Below are 26,057 nucleotides of genomic sequence, written 5' to 3'. Positions count from 1 at the left end.
AAAAAAAAAAAAAAAAGTTGTCTCTAGATGTGAGATTTGGAGCGATTTGTTTTCTTCCTTTTTTGTTCTTTTCAATACTTCCTCTTTATATTATTAAGAATAATTATTTGTATAATTAGCACCGATTATTTTTATACATATAATAAAGTTATTACTCTTTATAAGGTGTTGTTCCAGGTTATACCATTACACAACTATGCCAGTACTGGTAGGTATACATTTCAGATGCCTATGGCTGAGGTAGTTAAATACCTCAAATATGAAATGTAAACCCCTGATGTACTAATAACCTATTCTATTTCTTTGGGTCCAGGAAGCATCTATGATTTTTATTTCCTCATGCGGGTGGTGGACATTGGTACACATGGACAGAGTATATCACTAAAGAGGAGGAAAATATCCCAGCAGATGCAAAGGTAAAAGAGAGTTATTGGCCATGGAACTTTGGTAATGACCTGATATTCAGCAAAGTGGAGAGGTTAACAGCAGGTCTGTGTTAGCATTTTTAAGAACTTACTTTAGAAAAAGGTTCAAACATGAGCTGGACTGAGCCTTCAAAACATGGACTTTAGAATCAGAGAGTCCCAGATTCCTTACTCAGCCTTCACTCCCTCTGCCTCAATTTACTCAACTACACAATAGCAGAAAAAAATACCTAAAGGATGGCTGCAAGGATTGAAGACATTATACATGAATTTGTGGCACATACTGTGTGCTAGATTATGCTGTTGCTATTCTGGTTATTATCACTGTCTATAATGCCAGATGGTCATCAGTCCACCTCTCAGATATCTCAGCCAAAAAGATCCTTGCCTTTTCTTTAAAATCCCCAGAGAAAGATTTCTTTAATCAGAATTCTCAGAAAAATGGGTACTGATTAGTAGATTTTCTGGTTAGCAGACAATTCATCTACAACTCCTGCTCATTTCCTTGTGGAAAATTTTTTCCAGATGTGCAATTTCATGCCTCTAGTTGCAGTTATCTAGTGGACATAATTTATCTTTCTGGGGGTGACTGTAGATTGTTCAGGCCCCAGATAGAGTAGTAGGAGGTGGATGGGAAAGTGGAAATACTGACGACAAAGTCAGACACCAGACAGGAGCACAGCTGCTTGTGAAAAGGGTGCAATAAGCAGGAGTGAATGTGTGTTGAGTTCAGGACACACCCTGGAGGTTGAGTCTTGTAAAGAACCCCACAGCACTGAGGCCCTAAACTTTCATTCTCCTTAAAGAGCTTCATCACCTGAGCTCCAGGGGTTTGAAATCTTGCTGGATTCATACAAATAAAAGTCCAATGCAGAAAATATTTTAGTTCTGCTGGGAATTTTTCCTTTGTCAAAAAATTGTTCTAGCCCCTGAAAATAAAAACCTAAGAAACAAAACCTGCTTTAAATTCCTAGTCTTGGTACCTGGTTCTGCATTCAGTATCACTTACTGGCTATGTGGCTTTGGACAAGTTAGCCAGCCATCCTCCAGTCTCAATTGTTTCATTTGAAAAAATGAGCTAATAATATACCTGCCTCAGAGGGTTATTGGGAAAGCTGCAGGGAATAACAGAGGCAAAACATCCATAGCTCAACACCCGTTAATTCTCTTCCTCACCACTTCAATTCCTTTGTTCTCTCTGCTCCTTAATTTTTTTTTTTTTATTTTGCGGTACGCGGGCCTCTCACTGTTGTGGCCTCTCCCGTTGTAGAGCACAGGCTCCGGACGCGCAGGCTCAGCGGCCATGGCTCACGGGCCCAGCCGCTCTGCAGCATGTGGGATCTTCCCAGACTGGGGCACGAACCCGTGTCCCCTGCATCGGCAGGCAGACTCTCAACCACTGTGCCACCAGGGAAGCCCCCTGCTCCTTTTACTTTGATCAAATTATTTATCAAAAGAAGCCAAGACTTTGTCTACCAATATACACAAGGCCACCATGTTACACAGTCCCTGTTGGTGCCACTTGCATTATGGTCTAGTTTTGCTTTAGGGGCACCATTTACATAAACCATAGTGTGAATGGTGCTCCCTAGAGTTGCACAACACAGGGGCTCCATGTTCACTAGCCCCTTCTAGTCTAGACATTTAAGTAATAGACATATAAGTAATAGGGATTCCAGGGGCTCAAGACCAAGCCCTTAGAGCCTAATTGGAGCCTGAATACCAGGAATAGTACTGCAATTTACATATTGGAAAAGGAGTTAATAGGAACAACCAAGAATCTGAGCATTATAGAAAGCAGATGAGGAACAAGCACAGGGAATAGGGGTCAAGGGTCACACCTAACCCTTCTTGAACAAGCAGTATAGGTGGCGTATGGGAGGTGGATCTTTCCTGGGGCAAGGCAGACAGCTTGGTTCAGAGCAGTGGTCTCAGACAGCAGTAGCTATAGACCCATCCTTACTGTAATTGGTGTTTATGACATTTCAGTGGTTAAGAATGTAAACCTTGGAATCAGACAAGCTGGAATTTAAATCCTTGCATTTCCACTTACTTGGTGTGTAAGTGAGCTCTGGATCTCAGTTTCCTCATCTCTAAAACAGAGTTTCCTCATCTCTAAAATGCCCATATTTACGTGCAAGATTTAATTTCATCCTCAAAACAGCTCAGTGAACTAGTTGCCATTATTATCTCCATTTTACAGATGAAGAAACTAAGGCCCCTGGAGAGGTAAAATACTCAAAATCATAAAGATAAATAAGAGATGGAGCTGAACGGATAGTAAGGATAGAACCCAAGTCTCCTGAATTCCAAGACCCAATCTCCTGGGCTCAGTACCAAGACTCACCATGTCTTTGTGGCATAGGTCTCAGAACTCATCATCCCCACAATGGAAACAGCCCGGCAGTCCTTCTTCTTGAAAACCTACCTGGACCGTGAGATTCCAATGCTGTTCGTAGGACCCACGGGCACTGGCAAATCAGTCATCACCAACAACTTCCTTTTCCGCCTTCCCCAAAATACTTATCTGCCCAACTGCATCAATTTCTCTGCCAGAACTTCAGCCAGTCAGACCCAGGATATCATCATGTCCAAGCTGGATCGATGGCGGAAGGGCCTTTTTGGGCCTCCCATAGGGAAGAAAGCAGTGGTATTTGTGGGTAAGGCGTTGGCCTGGATCTGGACACACCAAATTCTTCTAAGCTGCAGCAAAACAGAATATCCCCTTGTAGGGCCACTGTATAGTCCTTTTACTCTCTCTGGGAGATAAAATATTTCTGGTTAATATAATTCAGCATTCCTTCCCTCCCCTCCTATTTTCTTTCCTTCCTTCCTTCCTTCCTTCCTTCCATCTTTCCATCCCTTCTTCTCTCCCTTCCCTCCCTCTCTTCCTTCTTTCATTTTTTGGTTCCTGTCCTTTCCTTCATTCATTACCAAGTATTTGTTAACCATGTACTATAAGCCAAATTTTCGGTAAGTGAGGCACAATCCAGGCCTTTTTGCCTGAGGGAGGATCCCAGTTTCTCCTGGAATGAAGTTGAGCCCGTGGATCAGGCAAAGTTACTTTGTAGTGAGAAGCAGTTAGGTCCAGAAGGGGATTGTGGTGTTTGCCCTCTTGCATCTCCAGAAGCAACTCACACTTTGTGATGAGTTCCTATTCCATTATGTGCCAGATAAATATGTTATCAGTATATGAAGAAATCTAATAGTTGCTAAATAAATATATGTGAAATAAGCACATTGAATTTTCCCAGGATTTTATGTTTACAAAGCACTTCCTCATTTATTTTGTTTGAGCCTCACAGCCCCATCAGTTTATTAGCCACCATTATCACTTTACTAGTCAGTTAATTGAGGCTCCAGAGGTTAAATTCCCTGTTCAGGGTCAAACATCTAGAAAATTCTGGAACCACGAGCCAAAACCAGGTTTCTTGGTGCCAAATACATTATCTTTTCCACTCTCTTACTGCTGACTCATAAAATTCTCATTTAGTAATAGTAATGCCCTGCCCTTCTGGGTTATCTCATGTCCTGTCTTTAAAATTCATGTATTGATAGTAAATGTTGCATGTATTTATATCCTTGCCAATTAGCAACAGCTCCTTAAAGGCAGGGATCCTATTTCATTTCCCTTACTTTTCCCATTTTCTCCTTTCCTCCAATCTTTTCTCCCTTCCTATTTTTATGGTATATCCAAAAACAGATTAAGCTTTGCAGCCAAACAGACCTAGGTCCAAATCTCACTTTTTAACCCTAAGCATGTTGTGACCCTAAGCATACTATTCCATGACCTTCAGTTCCTCACCTCTAACATAAAGGTAATACTCTCTTCCTTATAAAGTCAGTATTTTCATTAGATGAGACAATATGTATAAAACTCCTAAAATCTTACATGACATAAAACTGGGCATTTAGTCAATGTTCATTGGAGTTTATTGAGTGCCTTCTATGTGCCAGGACTGAGCAATATGCTATTTTAGAAAATCGATCCCTACCCTGGAGGAAATATGGGAAAAAATTAAATGTCTGTTTGTTAATGCCAATCTGTCAATAAAGCAGGAGAGCCCAGAACCCAGGAAAAGCTCTTCCATTATGGTGAGAATGTCCACTGTCTGAGCCCTGCCTAGAGTGAGGATGTAACAACTGGGCACAGACTCTCCCATGAAGGGATAATCATCTGCTACCTCCTGTGAGAGCAAAGGATCCCATAGACTTACAATCTGTGGCCATGGCTTCTTTCCCCAGCTGACCTCAACATGCCAGCCAAAGAGGTGTATGGGGCCCATCTCCCCATTGAGCTCCTGAGGCAATGGATTGACCATGGTTACTGGTTTGACAAGAAGGACACAAACAAGCTGGACATTGTTGATGTGCTGCTTGTGACAGCCATGGGCCCCCCTGGTGGAGGAAGAAATGACATTACTGGTACGTGAAGGAGAGAGTTCATTACTCTTCACCCACCCCCTGCAGAGCCAGACCACCTTCATGAATGGAGGGTTGGTGCAGGGCACTCGTCCTGATGGAAGGTGGAGAAAGGTGTGTTTAGGCTGTAGCCAGAGACACTTGAGTTAGCTTCAAGGAGTGACATTTGAATATTTCATGTTGGTAGTTGTATGAAATAGGATGGGAAGATGAAAAAAGGATTTGAGGAGTCTTTGGCTAGGGCTTAGAGGAACAGAGAGTCCCATGAAGAGGGGAGTTCAGTGTGGACAGCATGTGTTCCAGGAGGGAGGCTAGATCAGAGGTTCTCAACTAAGGGTGCATGACAGATTCACCTGTTGTGTTTCTATAATTCTTTGGATTGTCAGAGATAGCACACCTAACCCAAAGTGGCCTAAGGGAAATCATAATGGTAATAAACAAATAAATAAGGTTTTTCCCCCTGTCATCTAACACTTCAGGAATATATTTTGCTTCAGGTGCAACTTGATCCATCTAGGTCTACAGATTTTCATACTTTTATTCTGAGATACATCCTTGGTTAAGAATCTTAATGCCATTTCCAGACTTAAGATTCTGTGAACTTGCTCTCCCCTGTGATATTTGTCTTTTTCATTTGTAAAATAAGGAAGGGTGATTTTACTTGGGTACACAAACCCATCACCTTCCACTTCAAGTATAGAGTCCAGGGGTACCTTTGCCTTGGGTTTGAATATAACAGGATCTCAGGCACTTAGCGTCTATAAATTCAACACTTCTCTCACTAGTGAGAGGGAGAGGAACTTGGTATATTACTTTTCTCTAAGACCTAGTCATTCAGTAGGAGAAAATATTTGCAAACCATCTCTCTGATAAGGATTTAATATACAAACTATGTAAGGAATTCATACAACTCAATAGCTAAACAACAAACAATCTGATTTGAAAATGGATAGAGAATTCGAATGGACATTTTTCTAAAGAAGACATACAAATGGCTAACAGGCACATGAAAAGATGTTCAATATTGCTAATTATTAGAGAAATGAAAATCAGAATCACAGTGAGATATCACCTCACACCTGATAGAATGGCTATTAACAAAAAGTCAAGAGATAACAAGTGCCCTTGTACACTGTTGGTGGAAATGTAAATTGGTGCAGCCACTATGAAAAACAGTAGGAGGTTCCTCAAGAAATTAAAAATAACACTACCACATGATCCAGCAATGCCACTTCTGAGTATATCTGAAGGAAATGAAATCACTATCTTGAAGAAATATCTGCACTCCCATGTTCATTGCAACATTATTCACAATAGTCAAGTCATGGAAACAACCAAAGGGTCCATCGATGGATGAATGGATAAAGATGTATACACACACACACACACACACAATGGGATATTATTCAGCCATAAAAAAGAATGAAATCCTACCCTTTGTGACAACATGGATGGACCTTAAGAACATTATGCTAAGTGAAATAAGTCAGAGAAAAACAAATACTATATGATATCACTTACATGTGGAATCTAAAAAAGCCAAACTCATAGAAACAGGAGTAGAATGGTGGTTGCCAGGGGTTAGGAGATGGGGGAAATGGGGAGATGTTGGTCAAAGGGTACAAATTTCCAGTTATAAGATAAATAAGCTTTGGGAATATAATATATAGCATGGTGACTCTAGTTAACAACAACAGCAACAATGGAATTGTTACTTAACCTTATTGTGGCAATCATTTTGCAGTATCTATATGCATCAAATCATCATGTTGTAAACCTTCAGTGTATATATGTTATATGTCAATTATATCTCAATAAAACTGGCAGGGGGTGGAGATCTATTCAAAAGGGAATATCTGTTTCCAGTACATATCATGGAAATAGTAATTATTAACATTTGTGCAGCAATTGACAGTTTTCAGGCTGTGTCACATATATAACATTTGAAAAGATCCTATAATAAAGACCAGTGCCCAAAGTCTGCCAGGAACACATCTGTAGTCAAGTGAAATTGGGTTTATTAATTTGCTGCAGAAAGGGTGTCTGCACAGCATGGAGAACCATGAGAGTGCCTGGTGAAAGAGAGTTAAATGGGCTTATGCTGGGTGATGTGAGGAAAGGCTTAAGGAACCAGGGACTCTGTTTGGGATTGGGTAATCTCAAGAAGTGGGGACAATTTGATGAGTGGGTATCTTAATTTTTTTCTCTGCTTGGTAAAGAAGTAGAGTCACTCATATTAGCTAGGGGGGAAGTTTTCATGGTTTCAGAGCAAGCTTGTTTCTATCTTGTTCTATCATAACTAGGGAGTGACGTCATCTGATGTTGATATTTAATGAAATTGTGTTCAGTGGAGAACTAACAGCCTAGCTGATATTTGCCAGAACAGCTGCCAGCTTTCAGGGCTGAAATGGGAAACCTGAAGCTCAAGGCAATATAGTGTGGTGGTTGAGAGTATGGCTTGGCAGAAGACTGATCTGGGTTTAGGTAACATTAACAAACATTAAGTACTATTAGTATCCTTATCATCAAAAGAGTAAGTGAATTTCTCAAGTTCACACAACTGTAAATGGTTCCAGATCAATGTGTAAAATATTATTCTGGCTTTTTTTTTAAAAAAAGAAAAACCTACAAATGTCAATACATAAGTATAGTGGAGTATATATATATATATATATATATATATATATATATATATATATATAATACTTATGTACTGACATATGTATTTTCCTTTTTTAAAAAAAATGCCATATATATATATATTGAAAAGAGTTTTGGGAAAAATGGCAGCAACTGTGCCAGAATCATCATTTTTGGCTCTTTCCAAATTCCCATAAACAGAGCAACTAGATAGCAAAACCAAAAACCTATAAACAACTTTTACAACAAAACTAGTTGGTAGAGTATTCCCCACATATTCTAAAGTATAATCGGTGGGAAGAAACCACTGGCAGCTACAAGACCCACATGTTACCTGCATCTGTGCAGGAGAAAGCAGAGGGAAGTATTGAGACATCTAACAGACCTGAGAATGGTTGAACCCAAAAGTAGCAAACAGGTATTCACTGATAAGCATGGCAGCCAATTTGAGAACAGGAGCTGAAGTTGGCAGGACTTTTACCTTCTCAAGTAACAAGTAAGCACAATGAACCTGCACAATGAGCTCTGAGGGACTAGAGCATTATAGCCAGTTGTGATTTCTCTAAACTAACAACCCAGGTCTCCCATACAAGGTGAGACCCTGCACTGAAGAGAAACTGGAGTTGAATCAGAATTGAGCAAGTTAAGATTACTAGAAACAAAGGAAAGAGAAGGTCAAAATGAGAGTGAGAGAGAGGAACAGAGGCAGGAAAGTTCAGAAATCAAGTCACTATATTTTTGAACACTTAAGAAATCAACAGAAAAGGAAACTTTGTGGAGTTAGAAAAGCCATCTGAGTCAAGCCTTCTCTAATTGCATATATAAAAATGAGCAAAGAAAAGTATTGAGGTCATGTTTCATAAAAATTAATGTAGGAAGGAAGAGAATAGAGAAAAACACCCCTACTTCAAAAGCACAACAGAAAGACATACTTTAAAAACTTTAATCTATTACTTCAAAGTAATCTGAAAGACATTGATGAGATAATACAAGACAGGAAAGAATGACATAAATCAGAATTAGAAAAACTTAGAAATTGAATGATGGAACTCAAGAATTAGGGAAAAAAAGTTACCTTAGAAATGAAGCCAAAACTAAAAGGAGCAAAAACAGAATAAATACAATCAGTAATGCCTTCAGAAATAAAAAATTAGAAGGAATTTTTTAATCAGAAAATAAATAAAGACATACTACAACATGGATGAACCTTAAAGACATTATGTTAGTGAAATAAGCCAGTTACAAAAGGACAAATATTGTATGATTCCACTTATATGAGGTACTCAGGTTCACAGAGACAAAAAGTAGAATGGTTGTTACCAGAGGCTAGGGAGAGGGAAATGGGAAGTTAGTGCTTAATGAGTTTCAGTTGCAGAAGATGAAAAGATTCTGGAGATAGGTGGTGGTGATGTTCACACAACAATGTGAATGTGCTTGATGCCACTAAACTGTACACTTAAAAAATGGCTAAAATGGTAAATTTTATGTATATTTTATCACAATAAATTTTTTTCTAGAAATGAAGAAAGGAACTAAAAGGTTTGAGAGAAAGTAACAAATATTAAAGTTAGGTAGAGAAAATCCAACATACAACTAACAGGAGTGTCTAAAGAAGAAAACCGAAGTTTCTTCGAAGAAGAAAACAGAACTAATAATAAAACCTATAATCCAATAAAATGCACCCCCCAAAAAAGTATTTTTGAAAATTATGTATTGAAAAGGTACATTGTGTACCTAAGAATACAGACTCAAAAATGATCATTACCAAGACTAGTAAAATCACTGGACTTTAAAGAAAAAGAAAATTAGATCATCTTAAGAATTTTCAACTGCAATCTTTATGCTAGAGAAAATGGAATAACATATTTATGATACCTGAGAGTCAAGGCTTTTATTGCCAGCAAAGCTGACCTTCAAGTATAAAATAAAAACTATTATCAACATGCAAGAACTCAGAGACTTATTTCCATAAGCCCTTTCTCAGGAATCTATTAGAAAATTGGTTTCACATGGTCAAAATAGCTATAAAAAGATCAATATAATGACTGGTAGTGAGCATTACTTAATGTGGTTATTTGTTGTACTAAGACTACATGGGAGAGATTATAAAATATAAAGCCTATATGATTTGATGATGTAGATATTGAACAGTTGAAAATGGAGGGGGATGAGGATAGCACATACAAGAAGTTTTAAACTCTTCCATTATTGTAATTGGTGGTGGTAGTATATTCTTATTCTGAGTATATGTATAAAGTAGGATTATATGAATGAGTAACTATAGTATTTTCTGTTTCTACTGTCCCTTGTGTCCTTGAGAACCAGGACTCAGTGTGGAGAAAAAGAAATCAAGATGTAATATAGAAGAAGTTAAAAAAAGCTCTGGAGTCCTAAATTTGAAATATCAGTACTAACTCATGTTCCAGGTCTAAAAAGTAATACCCAACTCATTAACAATAAGAATTCTTAGCACCCAGACTGTGGTCTTGAAATCCAGTTTCCTACTAAAATAAACCAGGCTTCTTGGAGAAATGGCTTATTGCATGTCTGGGGCAGGAAATATACAAGATATGCCTGTAACATCTTCATATATGCCTATAACGTTTTCATATATCCAATCATGAGAAAGCTTTCAAAGACTACAGAGTCATGTCAAAAGCATTCAGTTAACAACACAAGGAGGCTCTAACTGGCAAATATGGGGAAATTTGAGCTTCAACAATGATAGTAATTTAAATGGATTGAAATTTATCATAAGATATTTAAATCTATGAATCAGTAATAACAATCATACCTGGTCATCTTCAGAGGATGATAAAAAACCAGTTCATTATCTTGAAAACTGATAAATAAATGGAAAGAAGCAAACATTTATTTTGACTTTCTTATATGAAGTATACCACTGTATAAGCAAATAGTAGATGAAGGGGAAGTGTCCCTTTCTAAAAATATTCCTAATATTTTAATAAACTATATAGTAAATCAAAAAGAAATAATAGAATCAGAATATCACCATTTGGCAAACTTCAGTGAATTAATGGATCTAGCCATTGAGAATCAGTAGCTACCAACATTGCAAAGGGAGAGACAATATCATGTGCCCTCTGATGAAGGACTACACCACCACCTATAGTCTGGCCAAAGAGATGGAACCTGAATCTGATTAAGTCTCTGGATACAGCTGCAAATTGGTAGGAAATACGAAGGGCAGAGGAACCAAATAAATTACACCATAAATATGCAATCAACAAAATCCTGACTGTGGAAACTTCTACAGATCAAACAGTCCAGCTATTCAATAGAAGATAAAAGAAAGGGATGGAGGGGGGAACCTATAGATTAAAAGAGGCTTAAAAGACATATCAATTTTTTTAAATTAGCGGGATTAAACTCTGGTATCTATAAATGGACACATGGTTAATAAAGATGCAAGATAACAATTACTTTAAAAGTCAGGATAGTGGCAACTTTTGGAGGGAGAAATGGAGAGGTCTGTGATTGGGATGGGATATATGGAGGGGCTTCTATAGAGGGCTGGCAAAGTTGTATTTCTTGACATGGATGGTAGATGTAAGGATGTTAACTTTATAATGATTCACTAAACTATACATTTGTTTTGTGTGGTTTTCTATATCTGTGCTTTACTTTATATAGAAAAATACTTTTTTTTTTTTTTCGAGTATGCGGGCCTCTCACTGACGTGGCCTCTCCCATTGCGGAGCACAGGCTCCGGACACGCAGGCTCAGCGGCCATGGCTCACGGGCCCAGCCGCTCCGCAGCATGTGGGATCTTCCCAGACCGGGGCACGAACCCGCGTCCCCTGCATCGGCAGGCGGACTCTTAACCACTGCACCACCAGGGAAGCCCTAGAAAAATACTTTTAAAAGAAGATATGCAGGCAAATCTATAGAGACAAAAAATAGATTATTAGTTGTCAAGGGCTGCAAGGAAATGGGGAGTGACTGCTAGTGGGTAAAGGATTTCTTTTTGGGGTGATTAAAATGTTCTGCTATTGATTGTGGTAATGGTTGCACAGCTAAAATACTAAAAAATCATTGAATTGTGTACTTTAAATGGATGAATTGTATAGTATGTGAATTACATCTCAATAAAGCTGATACATAGTATAACTATAAATATATGGATATCTAACATTGGGTACATAGATACAGATACAGAGATGTAAGAATGTCAGACTAACAGTGGGGAGGGGAGAGAGAATGGATTTCGTGTGTGGGAGGTAAGGGATACTTTCTATAAAAGTATTTCTGAATTGTTTGATTATTTTATAATGACCATATATTGCCTTTACCTTTTAACAACCTTGAGCACTGGACTAGCACTATTACCAGAACTTCTGCAATCATGGAGACGTTCTATATCTGTACTGTGCAATACAACAGCCACTAGTCACATGTTATTCTTGAGTAGTTGAAATGTGGCAAGTGAGACTGAGGAAATAAATTTTAATGTTATTTAATTTTCATAAGGCTGCCATATTGGACAGCACAGCTCTAGAACATTAAGGCAGAGGGAAAACTCTTCTATATCTCAGGATCTCTAGGCCCAGGAGGTAAGTGTGAGAATATATGCACACTCATACCTGTGCATGTTTTCCAGGACGATTCACTCGCCATCTGAATATCATTTCCATCAGTGCCTTTGAGGATGACATTTTAACCAAGATTTTCAATTCAATCGCTGACTGGCACTTTGGAAAAGGGTTTGATGTGATGTTCTTAAGGTAAGAGGTTCCTGTGTTATTGGCCTGGGGTCCTCAGTTCTGGCCCCTCTTTAACTGGTCTGCCTTCTCCTTCCTCCCAAGGTATGAAAAGTTGCTGGTACAAGCTACGATGACAATTTATAAAGCTGCAGTGGAGAATTTCTTGCCAACTCCCTCCAAGTCACACTATGTCTTTAACCTGCGGGACTTCTCACGGGTGATCCAAGGGGTATTGCTCTGCCCTCACACCCACCTACAGGTCAGCCGCTATCATTTCTGTTATCAAGTTCATTCAGTGATATCCTTGGCTACATGGAATATACAATGATAAGAGTAATATCTAACTTCTATCAAGCATTTAATCTATGCTAAGCATTGTGCTAAGTATTTTGTAAGCATTATCTCATTAAAGCCCCATATCGACCCCAGGATTTAGAAACTATTTGAGAACTACCACCTCAGTCACCACCTGCCATTTATTCAAATAATTAACTGGATTTTCAGGATGTAGAAAAATTTATCCGGCTTTGGATCCATGAGGTTTACCGGGTCTTCTATGACCGTCTGATTGATCATGAGGACAGACAGATCTTTTTCAACATGGTGAGGGAAACCACCTCCAATTGCTTCAAACAGTCTGTGGAAAAGGTAAGCCAGACCCTGTGATCATTTGGCCTCAGAAATTGCCCCAAATATTTTATCACGCTAGTCTCAGATCTCAGATTGTCTTCCTACTAGAGACTTACAGCTCCACTTTCTGAATCTCAAGAAAGAGTGTATTGAGCCAACTAATCACTCAATTTGGTGATATAATAGTTGGCCCATTTTCACTTCACTTCCCTGGTAACATGTAAGTTTGGATACATTCAAACTTATGATTTATGATATGATTTTATTGTTTATGGTTAATGTAAAATGCATTTGCAAGGTCAGTTAATTTGTGAGTTGAGAAATAAATACACCATGAATTTTCATGGTTTGATTGATGCCCTGGTAAAGCCCGAGTGAAAGATTGTCATGGTTTCCCATTTGTAAATATTTTCTCTTTTCTATTTTGATATAAGAAGTTTTAAGCCTATGTATTTGCATCATCTAGTTCCACCTCTATTCTTAAGAAGCTACGATTTCTCCATAGAAAAAATTGCAAGTGTTTCATGTTGCATCCAGAGGCCAAGTGCAAAAGCACTGCCAGTTTCTAATATCAGGAAGAAGAGGCATCTAAAACATTCCTACTCTAGGGCTTCCCTGTTGGCGCAGTGGTTAAGAATCTGCCTGCCAATGCAGGGGACATGGGTTCGAGCCCTGATCCGGGAAGATCCCACATGCCACGGAGCAACTACGCCCGTGCACCGCAACTACTGAGCCTGCGCTCTAGAGCCTGTGCTCCAGCAATAAGAGAAGCCACCGCAATGAGAAGCCCATGCACCGCAACGAGGAGTAGCCCCCGCTCACCACAACTAGAGAAAGCCCGTGCACAGCAACGAAGACCCAACGCAGCCAATCAATCAATAAAATAAATAAAATTTAAATAAATAAATAAAAAAAAATAAAACATTTCTACTCTAGGTACAGAGTGGGGACCAGGGAAATGCCTGCACTTCTATTTGGTGAAGGAACAAGTACATTAAAAATGATGCCATCTTTCGACTACCTCCTCTTGGGATCTTACAATCTGACCACCAATGTTTTAATCACTTAGCAAACAGATTGACCCTTGCTTTCACACTCTTTTCTCAAATGTCCTTTCATCATAGTCTTTACAACCACGAGATCCACATATTTTGTTTAAAGAAAAAAAAATGTTGATGAACCATGACTTTGAAGAATGCTCAGAGGAAACAAATACATCCCCTGCTCCCTCCCTCTACACCTCCCAGCACCATGGTGGCTGGGGCTACTGGCTGAATGCCTAGCTGAGACTTGCCTTTCCCACAGGTCCTCATCCACCTGTCACCCGCTGGAAAGATAGTTGATGATAATATCCATAGCCTCTTCTTTGGAGATTTCTTCAAGCCAGAAAGTGACCAAAAAATCTATGACGAGATCACTGACTTAAAACAACTCAAAGTGGTCATGGAATATTACCTGGAAGAGTTCAACAACATCAGCAAGGCCCCCATGTCCTTGGTCATGTTCAGGTTCGCCATGGAGCACATCTCCAGGATATGCGGGGTCCTGAAGCAGGACAAAGACCACTTGCTCCTGGTGGGCATTGGGGGCAGTGGGCGGCAAAGTGCCAGCAAACTGTCCACATTCATGAACTCATATGAGCTGTACCAGATCGAGATCACCAAGAGCTACTCAGGCAATGACTGGCGAGAGGACCTGAGGAAGATCATGCTGCAGGTTGGTGTGGCCTCCAAGAGTACTGTGTTCCTCCTCACCGATAACCAGATCAAGGACGAGTCATTCATTGAGGACATCAACGTGCTTCTGAACACGGGAGACGTGCCCAACATCTTCCCCGCTGACGAGAAGGCTGACCTTGTGGAGACGATGCACATGGCAGCAAGGACAGAAAGCGAGAAGATCGAAGCCACTCCTCTTTCTATGTGTAACTTCTTTATCGAGAGAGTGAAAAACAACCTTCACATTGTCCTTGGTAAGAAGAAGCAAATTCGGAAAGGTTTGCCCTTTCCCTCTGGGTATTTCAGGATCTCCTGTGCCTTAAGCCCGTTCCTCTTACAGTGGTGCCAGGAATGATCCAGCCAAGGCACTCACTCGCCCGCGGGTCAGTGCCTAGAATTCCTTTGGAGACTTCCACTCTCCTGAACAACTGTTTTAAACCTCTTCCACTCTCCTCAGTCCTCTGAATTCTCCTCTGAACCCTCTCCTTCCTTTTAGTACATTACCCGGCAACCTCACAGAACAGCACCTGGAGTTCTTCTCTCTATGAACGATATCTCCAATCTGTCCAGAAACTTAGCGGTCATGTTTAATACTTCTCTCTTGTTACCATGTCCTGTCAATTTTTGCCTTCTCTCTCGCATATCTACCCACTTATCTCTATCTCTGCCACCTTCATATTAGCTAAGCCGCTATCATCTCACCCAGACCTCACCTCTACAGCCTTCTAACTGTTCTATGTCCACTCTGTCCATTCCAGACCTTTATGTTCCACTGAGTCAGGATGGGGATTTTTTTTTCATGTATTGCAAATGTGAGCATTGTATATTTACACACATACACAAATTAAAACACCTAAATTGCTTTCTATTCAGACAAAGACCAAAATTCCTAACCTATATTCTTATAAGGCCACCTGCCAGGCTGTCCCCTGCATCCTCTCCACTCTCATCTCCAACCAAGCTTCCCCTTCTCTCTTTTTTAGCCACGCTGACCTCCTCACACTTTCACCTGTGCATTATGCTTCCTCCTACCACACTGGGTCTAAATAAACAGTGAACAGAATTTGGGGCATAGAATCCGACCTTTGTGGTTGGATGGGGATGGGGTCAGAAACAAGCTGATGGCCCCACAACTCCGTTATGTCTCTGAGTCAGAACAAACAGAGCACGTGGGTCAAAGGGCTCAAACCACTCTGGCTATGTGACCCTAAGGATCTGGAAGGGACAATGTGGATACTGGAGACGAGCCAGAAGGTATTGTAATAAACTGAATTCTCATCACAAAGTTTCCTGAAAATATCCCAGGATTCCCCTGTGCTTCCCAGGCACTCATCCTGACTATTCCCAATCACACCCTGGAGTGCCAATAGGAAACATGACTGCTCCCTTACCCCACCAGAATCCTTGCAAAGACCTGCCTGTCCCTTTCAGCCTCCCTGACTTGGAGAAAGAGAACTAACGAAGTCTACTTTTCATTAGCCATGAGTCCAATTGGGGACGCCTTCCGGAATCGCCTGCGGATGTTCCCTTCCCTGATCAATTGCTGCAGAATTGACTGGTTCCAGTCTTGGCCCACAGATGCCCTGGAATTGGTAGCCAACACATTTCTAGAAGATGTGGAGCTCGATGACAATATTCGGATAGAGTAAGTGTTGGCTGCATTTTAGTACGGCAACCAAATATTTCAAATGAAAATCTAGATATTGGCTCTATTCTTGTTGCTGTTTCAAAACTTATCATTTTATGTATAGAAAATGTCTTATATTTTAAAATCACATTTAGATATTTAATAAAGCACCTTTGCTGAAAAAGAATAACATTTCATTGTTCAGAATTGTCCTAGAGATGCACTGTTGTCATAGCTATGAGAACCTGGATATAATACTATAGCTATTTCAATAGTCTTAGAGCATGCATTCTCAAGAGGGGTGATATTGCTGCCAAGGGGATGAAAACTGGTTCTTTTGAGGATTTTTTGTTATGAAAATAACTTACTCTTTTTTTGTATAAAGCACAGATGATATACAAACGAGAAAAATAAAGCACTGAATTTTGGCTACAGTAAGAGAAGGGTTAAGACTGTTGACCACTCTAGGTGTCCCATGAAGGCAGGGGTCCTATCACCTTCCTGTATACTTCTGTATCCTTAGTGCCTAGCAAGTGCCTGGTACATAGTAGGTTCAATTACTGCTTATTAAATGAATGAATAGAAAATGAAGAAATAGGTAGCGGTCAGAATATTCATGGCTTTTAAGAACTTTGAACTTTGTTCTCTAGGCCAGAAGACCCTTAACCTGGGTCCATAGGCTCGTGAACAGAATTCAGAGGGACAGTGAATGTGAGTGGGGGGAAAAAGTACATCTTCATTTTCACTGACATCTAACTGATACTTTGCATTTCTTTCAATGATGAATGTAGGCAATAAACCCCAGTAGGATTGTGTGACTTTGTTACCAGTAGGAATCACAGTTATTTTCATAACTCATTCAGTCATTAGAGATGCCCCAAATATATCATTTCCTTCAAAATGATGGTAGTTGTTAGACCTACTGTCCAATCTTACTATTTAATGCCACAGTCGGCAAATGATGATCCATGGGCCAAGTCTAGTTCACGGCCTATTTTCGTAAATAATGTTTTATTGGGAAACAGCCATGCACACTACAGTGGCAGAGTTGAATAGTTGCTCTTGAGACCATGTGGCTCACAAGGCCTAAATTTTTTTTTTTTTAATTTTTGGCTGCGTCGGGTCTTAGTTGTGGCACATGGGGTCTTGGCTGAGGCATGCGGGATCTTTCATTGCAGCACACGGGCTCTTTGTTGTGGCTCACAGACTTCTCTCTAGTTGTGGCGTGTGGGTTTTCTCTCTCTAGTTGTGGTGCACAGGCTCCAGGGTACATGGGCTCTGTAGTTTTGGCATGCGGTTCCAGGGCACATGGGCTCTGTAGTTTGCGGCACACAGGCTCTCTAGGTGAGGTGCGTGAGCTCAGTAGTTGCGGTGTGGGCTTAGTTGCCCTGCGGCATGTGGGATCTTAGTTCCCTGACCGGGGATCAAACCCACGTCCCCTGCATTGGAAGGTAGATTCTTTACCACTGGACCACCAGGGAAGTCGTCCCACAAAGCCTAAAATATTTACTATCTGGTCCTTACCAGGAAAAGTCTGCTGATCCCTGATTTAATGCATAAATAAAAGCACACATATTACTATATCATAAATTTGGTTTTTAAAATATTTTGAAAACTCTTTCAACATAATTGGTTTCCTTTGTAACCATCTATATATTATTTTATGCATTTTAAAACATTATTCTGCAAAGTCCAGAGGCTTCACCAAACTGACAAAGGTTAAGAACTCCAGCTTAAGTCCTGGTGAGTCACAAAAGTGATTAAAGATTGAAATTACCTAATCACAGATCATTCTAGTAAGAATAGATACCTCCCCAATCATTCTCGAGGCTCTGTTGACATGCTTCAGAGAATTTGGGATTCTAGTGGGCCATAGTGAGTGGCTTTCTCACATCCTCATCTGTGAACCAAGGCTGTACTGGATCTCTCTGGAGCAAGTTGGGCCTGCCTAACCACCTTTGTGTCCTCGGCAGGGTCATCTCCATGTGCAAATATTTCCAGGAGAGTGCAAAAAAGCTGTCGCTTGATTATTACGACACACTTCGCAGACACAACTACGTTACCCCCACCTCCTACCTCGAATTGATCCTAACCTTCAAGACGCTCCTGAATAGGAAGAGGCAAGAGGTGGATATGATGAGGAACCGCTACCGGACAGGCCTGCAGAAACTTGAATTTGCCGCTTCACAGGTGAGCGCTGCCAAAATAGTACAGGGACAAAGAGGTCCAAGACTAATTGGATGCGGTAAAGCACTTGTTCAGGTGCAGAAGTCAAGAGAGCACCAAATAAAATAAAGACAGCCTCTGACCCTGTGCTCGCAGAACTCACCTCGCTTGCTTGGCCTAAACCCAGCCCTGTCTGTCTTTAAAATTTTGATGTTTTGTTCATCATGGATCTTTTTGAACTCATTTTAACTTTTTACAACATTACAGTAAAATACTATTTATCTTGAATACTGAGTGTTTTGGAGCCCCCTTAAATTTTGTGCCCAAGGCAAGTGCCTTACTCACCTCACCCTTGCCCCAGCCCTGGATACTCTCGTGGGGAACTGGGCAGAATAAGGCAGTGGTTAAGAGCAGGGCCTGGACTCACATTCCAGCTTTATAACTTATCAGCTACAGAACCTTGAAGTTGTTATTTCACCTCTTAGAGCCTTAGTTCCCTCTTCTATAAAAAGAAGTGATAAGAACAGTCTTCACTTCATAGGGCTATTGTGAAGATTAAATGAGGTGACACAGTGTAACCCTTAGCAAAATGCCTGGCGTATAAATTAGTAACTGATTTGTGCTTGAGCCACTTGACAAAACCATATTAAGACGTGGGTTTTCAGCACCAATAAAGAACTAAGGAATACATATGTATATGTATAACTGATTCACTTCGTTATAAAGCAGAAACTAACACACCATTGTAAAGCAATTATACTCCAATAAAAACGTTAAAAAAAGAACTCAGGCACCTGAATGGTTTGCAGTAGGTTGACCTGTCACTGAGTGTAGCAGACCCGCCAACATGCAGCACAGGGATGGGAAGGAACATCACGGGTGCCTCTGTTGCTCTGCTCCTGCAGTTGCTGGGTCCAGTTCAGGGTCCTTAGCTTTTAGAGAGATGCTGAAAATTGGAGTCTATCCAGACAAGGGTGAGCAAACTGTGTGGAGTCTATCCAGACAAGGGCGAACAAACTGTGTTGAGCAGCAAAATGACCTGAGACAGTCTAGACCAGTAAAGAGAATGTAGTGCCAATTAACATTACTTGAGCCCTACCACATGCCTGGTGCTCTATATGAGGAAAGTACTGTTATCACCACAGAGATCAAGGACCCAGAGAGGCCAGGCAACTTGCCCATGATCACACAGCTTCGTGAGTAGCTGGTGCAAGTTGTGAGGCCAAAACTGAAACTTAGGTCTGCATGACTGCAGTGTCTGTGTTCCTAATCAGGCCAGCATGCTATGCTTCTTCTCTCATGTGGGCTTTCTGTGGACAGTGGCTTCAAGGTCATGAAACTCTCTTCAGATAAGCATCTGAGCTGCCTTAGAAGGCAGAATCAGGACCAGTGGGGAAAAACTGCCTGGGGGTAAATTCCAGCTCCTTATCAGGAAATCTAATGTGTTCAGCTGCCTGAAAAATGGCCCAGCTCCCCTGAGAGGTGGCGAGCTCCCCACCATAGGAGTGTTCAAACAGTGGCCAGAAAACTACTTGACAGGAATTTTCTAGAGAGAGAGAGCATCAGACTGTTGGGAAAAAATGGCCTTGAAAGTTCCTTCTATCCCAGCTCTCTCAGCCATGTATGATTCCTTCACAGCCTTAAAAAATGTAGAGGTTTTTCCCCCCAACTTACTTTTGTTCTGTCTTTCACTGCCCCCAACACTAGAGTGTAGGCTCAATCCAGGAGGGATATCTTTTTTTAAGTGTTGTATCTTTAAAAAAATTTTTTTGTTTACTGTTATATGTATAGTGCCTACCACAGAGCTTGGTAACTACAACACATAGCATGAACTCAGTAACGAAATATTGAAAGATCAAAGAGAGAAACTCCAGCCAACAAATATGTACCCAGTACCATTAAAATCATTAGTATTTTCTGCGTGTATCATAGGTTAGAGAATCGTTTCAACTTTTGCCAGCCATGCCATTTTCGGCATTGACATAGCTGACGCTGCACCCCTCCCACCTTCCTCTCCTTGTTAGGTGGCCGTCATGCAAGTAGAACTGACTGCCCTCCAACCCCAACTCATTCAGACCTCTGAGGAGACCGCTAACATGATGGTGAAAATTGAAGGGGAGACGCGAGAAGCCGATGCCAAGAAACTTCTGGTGCAAGCCGATGAAGAAGAAGCCAATGCTGCTGCCGCCATTGCTCAAGGAATCAAGGTATAAACTGCTGAGAGAGAAGAAAGGGAATCAGCATTTTCAGGGTTCATCTGTTATCTCCCTAGAGCCTAACAAAGTCTTGCAGAATATGCACGGTCATGCCCATCTTGCAGAGGAAAAATGTGAGGCTTGAAAGGATGCTTTCCCAGCATCACATAGCTAGTAAATGACACCTGGCTCTCTCCAGGAAGCATTATTGTTTTACAAATACTCTCCATCTCACTCAGAGTCAAGTCCTTTAAGCCCCAACGAGATCTAACCTTATCTCGTATTACTTTCCCCTCATTGACTCTTCTGGCCACACCAGCCTCCTAGCTATTCCCCAAACAAACAAAAGGCATGTTCCCATCCCAGGCTGTTCCCTCTGGCTATCTCCTTCACCTCAATCATGTTTTTGCTCAAATGTGGCTGGCATGTCATAGGTGTGGAGTAAATATTTGTCAAATGACAGATTGTTGAATCTAGAGGACCCCATTTGAAGGTAATTCTTATACCAAAGAAGGACAGTCCTGGGAAGGGCTTCACCTATATTCAGATATTAGAAGAAAATCTGATTAATGTTCATGTTATATATTTCCCCAAGCACTTTCAAGTATACAGTTCCATTATCACAATGACTTTGGACTTACTAATGACAGCCATCAATGTCTAGAAGTCAACAACACTGAGGTTCAGTGGTAAATTGACTTTTCAGAGCCACACAGCTAGTTGGTAGGATCAGACTCCAGGGCTCTTGGCACTTAGCTGAAGATGCTTGTCCCTGTGTCTCAACTTAGCAGTTAGAAAATTCTTCTGACCATTCTTCAAACAAGAGCTTGCTTCCAAGTAAAATGGTTTGCTTACATTGGTCGATTCTTTTTTTTTTTTTTTTTTGCGGTACGCGGGCCACTCACTGTTGTAGCCTCTCCGTTGCGGAGCACAGGCTCCGGACGCGCAGGCTCAGTGGCCATGGCTCACGGGCCCAGCCGCTCCGCGACATGTGGGATCCTCCCGGACCGGGGCACAAACCCGTGTCCCCTGCATCAGCAGGCAGACTCTCAACCACTGCGCCACCAGGGAAGCCCTGGTTGATTCTTTTTAAGCTAATGTATCATTTCTTTCCCCCATAACAAGGATAATAAATGATGTCAGGAGTACTGCAGAGTTGATTACATTTCATCTGCAAGCACTGTGCTTCACACACCTCAAACAGCCCTGCTGCTCTGTGCACTGCTAAGCCACAGAGGTCATTTTTATTTTATTTTTTGGGGTGTTTTTTTCGGAGGGGCCTGTGTCAGGTCTTAGTTGCAGCCTACACGTGGGATCTTCATTGTGCAGCATGTGGGCTCCAGAGCGTGTGGACTCACGTGCTTCTCTCTAGCTGTGGCTGGTGAGCTCAGTAGTTGCGGCGTGCGGGCTTAGTTGCCCCACCCTGTGGCATGTGAGACCTTAGCTTCCCGACCAGAGATCGAACCTGCACCCCCTGCATTGTAAGGCGGATTCTCAACAACTGGATCACCAGAGAAGTCCCCACAGAAGTCTTTTTTTTTTTTTTTTTTTGCAGTACGCGGGCCTCTCACTGTTGTGGCCTCTCCTGCTGCGGAGCACAGGCTCCGGATGCGCAGGCTCAGCGGCCACAGCTCACGGGCCCAGCCGCTCCGGGGCATGTGGGACCCTCCAGGACCCGGGAACGAACCCGCGTCCCCTGCATCGGCAGGCAGACTCTCAACCACTGCGCCACCAGGGAAGCCCAGAAGTAATTTTTAATTATAATTTTTTTATCATAGAAACAAATGGTGTCATAACACATACAAAAGAATTTTTAAGAGCTCAACTTTAACACCTTTCCAATTTTCCAAGTTTTCCTTTAGTTCCTGTCTGTACACATGGATAGTTTTGTAATTGCAACCATAGCATAATTGTAATTTGCTTTATGTTTTTTAATTTCCTTAACAGCTTATCACAAATGTTTTTCCAAAATGTCATATAATCATTTTAATGACCATTTTAAGTAGGTGCTTCACCTATCAAGTAGCCATTCCCCTATTGGGCATTGAAGTTTGTTCCTTCCTGCCTTGTTTTCAGTGTTTCCAGAGTATCAACTGGAATCTCTCAACAGAGCTTTGGAGTTTTAAAAATGCAAATGCCCAGACCCCACCCAGACTGAATGAATCAGAGTCTCTGGGTGTGGAGCCTGACCATGAGGATGTCCTAAATGCTCCTCAGTGACTCTGATGCAGAGTCAGGGTTGAGAATCACTGCTAGAGATAATGTTACAATTAGAGGCCTTTTAGAGTCACTTAACAAACAAACTTGCTAGAATCCATGCCTTACCCTTAGGAAAGAAGCAGAGCTACCGGGCCACTGGGAGGCATAATGTGAATGCGGGCCACTAGTTGTCTGGCACATTATAAGAAAGTGACACAGAACTATCCATAATAGGACACCAGGGGCACCTGGGATGGTTGAAATCTACTGAGAATCCAAAGATGTAGCTGAGCCAATACCTGTAGTCTCCTCTGCCACCACACCCTTTCTGAAGCTGGTCCTGAGAAGCAGCAGGGGTCAGCTCTGGTCCTTCCCCTTGTCTTGCACTCTGGCACGTATCCTAGGGCTGAAGAAGGGGCAAACTAAATTGCCCCTGGGACTGAGCCATTCTTACCGTCCAAAGCAGGATGCTCCATTTTGATACTGGGGACATCTAACGTGGCTCATCTGGGGGTGGGGGTTAATATAAGGAAGCCAAATAAAACCTTGCTATAAGTTTATAGGAAAAGCAGAAAACCTCAAATAAAGAATCCATGATATACACACGCGTGTATATATACACATGTGCACACACCTGTATGTAAGAAGGTGGAACCTCCTTTATTTTGTTTCCTTATCAGAATAAACGTGCAGGACATAGACTTCGACACATGCTGCTTTTAACATTCTCTTTTGAAGTTTCACTTCAGTCATGGCTGTGTGATCAGTCCCTGCACTGGGAGACTAACAGAAAATTCACTGAGTGGGGAGCCAGGGGCCCAGGGTTGGAGCTTGGCTCGTTGACTAACCAGCTTTGTGACCTTGGCTAACTCATTTTACATCTCGTTTCATTGTTGTTATTGGAGGAAGATTTGGTAATTGAGCTGCTCAATGCAGTTGTATTTGCAGGGGATTGGGTCCAGCCCTCCCCACCGCCCCCCGGCCCCTGACCCCACAGATACCAAAATCCACAGATGCTCAAGCCCCTTCAGTCTTCCCTCTGGACCCGTGGTTCCAAATCTACAGGTACAGAGGGCCAACTGTAATCTATAAAATTCTGAAATCTTATAATGTTAATCTTCCTTTTTTTAAAAAAAATTGAGATATAATTCACATACCATTAATATTCACCTTTTTAAATCATGCAATTCAGAGGTTTTAGTATATTCACAAAGTTGTACAACAGTCACCACTATCTACTTCTAGAACATTTTCATTACCCAAAAAGAAACCTGTACCCATTAGCAGTCACTAGCCATTTCTCCCTCTCCCCAGCCCCTGGCAACCACTAACCTACCTTCTGCCTCTGTGGATTTTCCTTTTATGCACATTTCATGTGAATGGAATCATAGAGCAGGTGGCATTTTGTGTCTATCTGGCTGCTTTCACTTAGCATAATGTTCTCAAGGTTTATCTGTGTTGTTGCATGAATTGTTACTTCATTTCTTTTTATGGCTGAATAATATTCCATTATATTAGCTTTGTTTTCAAACAAAGAAATAGTGGACAAAACATATACGGTCTCCTTTTCCCAGAACTCACTACCCAGCTCTAATCTCTATCCCCATTCCTCCTCCTTAAAGTCTTGCCTTAAACTCCACCCTGTCCCCAGCTCCACGCCTACCCCATCTCTGAGCTACAGTGCATCCCAGACCCTCACCCCATCTCTGACATTCTCCCACCCCTCATGCTTTATTCTTCCCCCAAATTGCCCTAATCCCCTTCCCATCTGTCACTCACCCCTAGGCTTCATTCTTTACCTCATCTTCTCAACCCATCCTTGGTCAATGGGTATGAGGTCACTCACTGCATATATCTCTTGGGAATTCGTTAAAAACCTAAAGCTTGATTTTTTTAAGATCGCAAAACTGGTAAATTCCCAAATGTCCAAGGCATCCAAACCACAGCTCCCAAATGCATGCATGCTTCCCTGCTGCCTGTGAGAGCCACCCTCGCCATGCAAACCTCCGGGAGGGAGCAGTGTCCTGGAAGGACACTGGGGCGGGAGGCACCTCTTATCACTTCTGCTGCTTCCCCCAGGAGCAGAGCTTGCTTCACCCCCAGTGTGCCGGGCACCAGGCACTCACCCCTTCTGTCTCTGTGCCGCCTGCAGAACGAATGTGAAGGGGATGTGGCAGAGGCGATGCCGGCCCTGGAGGCTGCACTCGCTGCACTGGACACCCTGAACCCAGCAGACATCTTACTGGTGAAGTCGATGCAGAACCCACCAGGTCCTGTCAAGCTGGTTATGGAGAGCATCTGTGTGATGAAGGGGCTGAGACCAGAGAGGAAGCCGGACTCCAGTGGCAGCGGTAACCGCCCCCGCCCAGCACCCCTCCCGACCCAGCAGCCTGCACGGGCTGTGCTCCCCTGGCAGGAAGGCTGCCAGCACCCCCGCTCATCCGGCCCCAGGCCTGCAGGCAGTATCGTGGTGTCTTGGGGGAAATAAGAAAGGCACCAGGATGCGTGTGCGCTCACTTGTGTTTCTTCACCATCCTCTCTCCTCTCAGTCAGTAAGGAAAATGCAGGCATCTTTGGGTGAAGCCAAGCTCAGTCAAGGCCCCTGCCTACAAATCATTACAAAAATGAAGGTCATGGAGACAAGAGGACTGATAGAGGGCAAGCACACAGAGTAGTGTGTGGGTGAGAGGAAGAGAGAGAAACAGAAAGAGCTAGAGAGAAAGATAAGGGAGAAACAGAAAAAGAGACACGGAAAGAGATACCCAGAGGAAAAAGAGATAAGAGAATGAAACAGAGACAGAGAGAGATGGAGAGAAAGAGATAGAGACTGAGAAATAAATGGGGAGAGACCCGGACACCTAGATGCCTTCATATGGATGCACATAGACACAAAGAGATCGTGAACAGGGCGAGGGAGGCTGGGAGGGAAAGAAATCAGGAGGGAGAAAGACAAAAGGTGGGGAGGTGAATGAGGGAGGGAGAGACTCTTACAATGTCAGATACAGAGAGACAGAGAGAGAAAGATATGGGCGGGAGAGAGAAACAAACAAAAACAGGCAGAGAGACAGAAAAGTGAGAAATGGAGACAGAGACCCCCAGAGATACAGAGACATACGAAAATAGAGAGTGAGTGGGAAGAAAAGAGACCAGAAAGAAGAGAGACAGAGACAGGGAGACAAAGACACACACAGAGAACAGGAGAGGTCTGGGTTGGGGACGGTGTGAGGAGGAACATGAGCTGCTGGTGAAGGATTAGAGGGAGAGAGACAGGGAGGGGCAAGGGAGGGAAAGACTGAAACTGATGGGCCTGA

General features: G+C 42.0%; 1 protein-coding gene across 1 annotated transcript in view; it reads left to right on the top strand.

Annotated features, from left to right (window-relative positions):
• Window positions 1-26,057, top strand: part of DNAH3 (dynein axonemal heavy chain 3) — a gene marked incomplete at both ends in the record, with an annotated part of 180,411 nt that overhangs the window by 118,068 nt on the left and 36,286 nt on the right. Inside the window, 12 exon segments of the mRNA XM_079719035.1 lie at window positions 314-337; window positions 340-416; window positions 2,791-3,085; window positions 4,671-4,850; window positions 12,109-12,232; window positions 12,314-12,470; window positions 12,716-12,859; window positions 14,147-14,813; window positions 16,039-16,204; window positions 18,160-18,376; window positions 20,377-20,559; window positions 24,899-25,097. Of these exon segments, the coding sequence (XP_079575161.1) occupies window positions 314-337; window positions 340-416; window positions 2,791-3,085; window positions 4,671-4,850; window positions 12,109-12,232; window positions 12,314-12,470; window positions 12,716-12,859; window positions 14,147-14,813; window positions 16,039-16,204; window positions 18,160-18,376; window positions 20,377-20,559; window positions 24,899-25,097 (2,433 nt within the window).

Source organism: Hyperoodon ampullatus (genome assembly GCF_949752795.1).
Source record: "Hyperoodon ampullatus genome assembly, chromosome: 14".
Taxonomy (NCBI): domain Eukaryota; kingdom Metazoa; phylum Chordata; class Mammalia; order Artiodactyla; family Ziphiidae; genus Hyperoodon; species Hyperoodon ampullatus.
The sequence above is the reverse complement of the archived record's forward strand: the minus strand, read 5'-3'. Positions and strand labels throughout refer to the sequence as shown.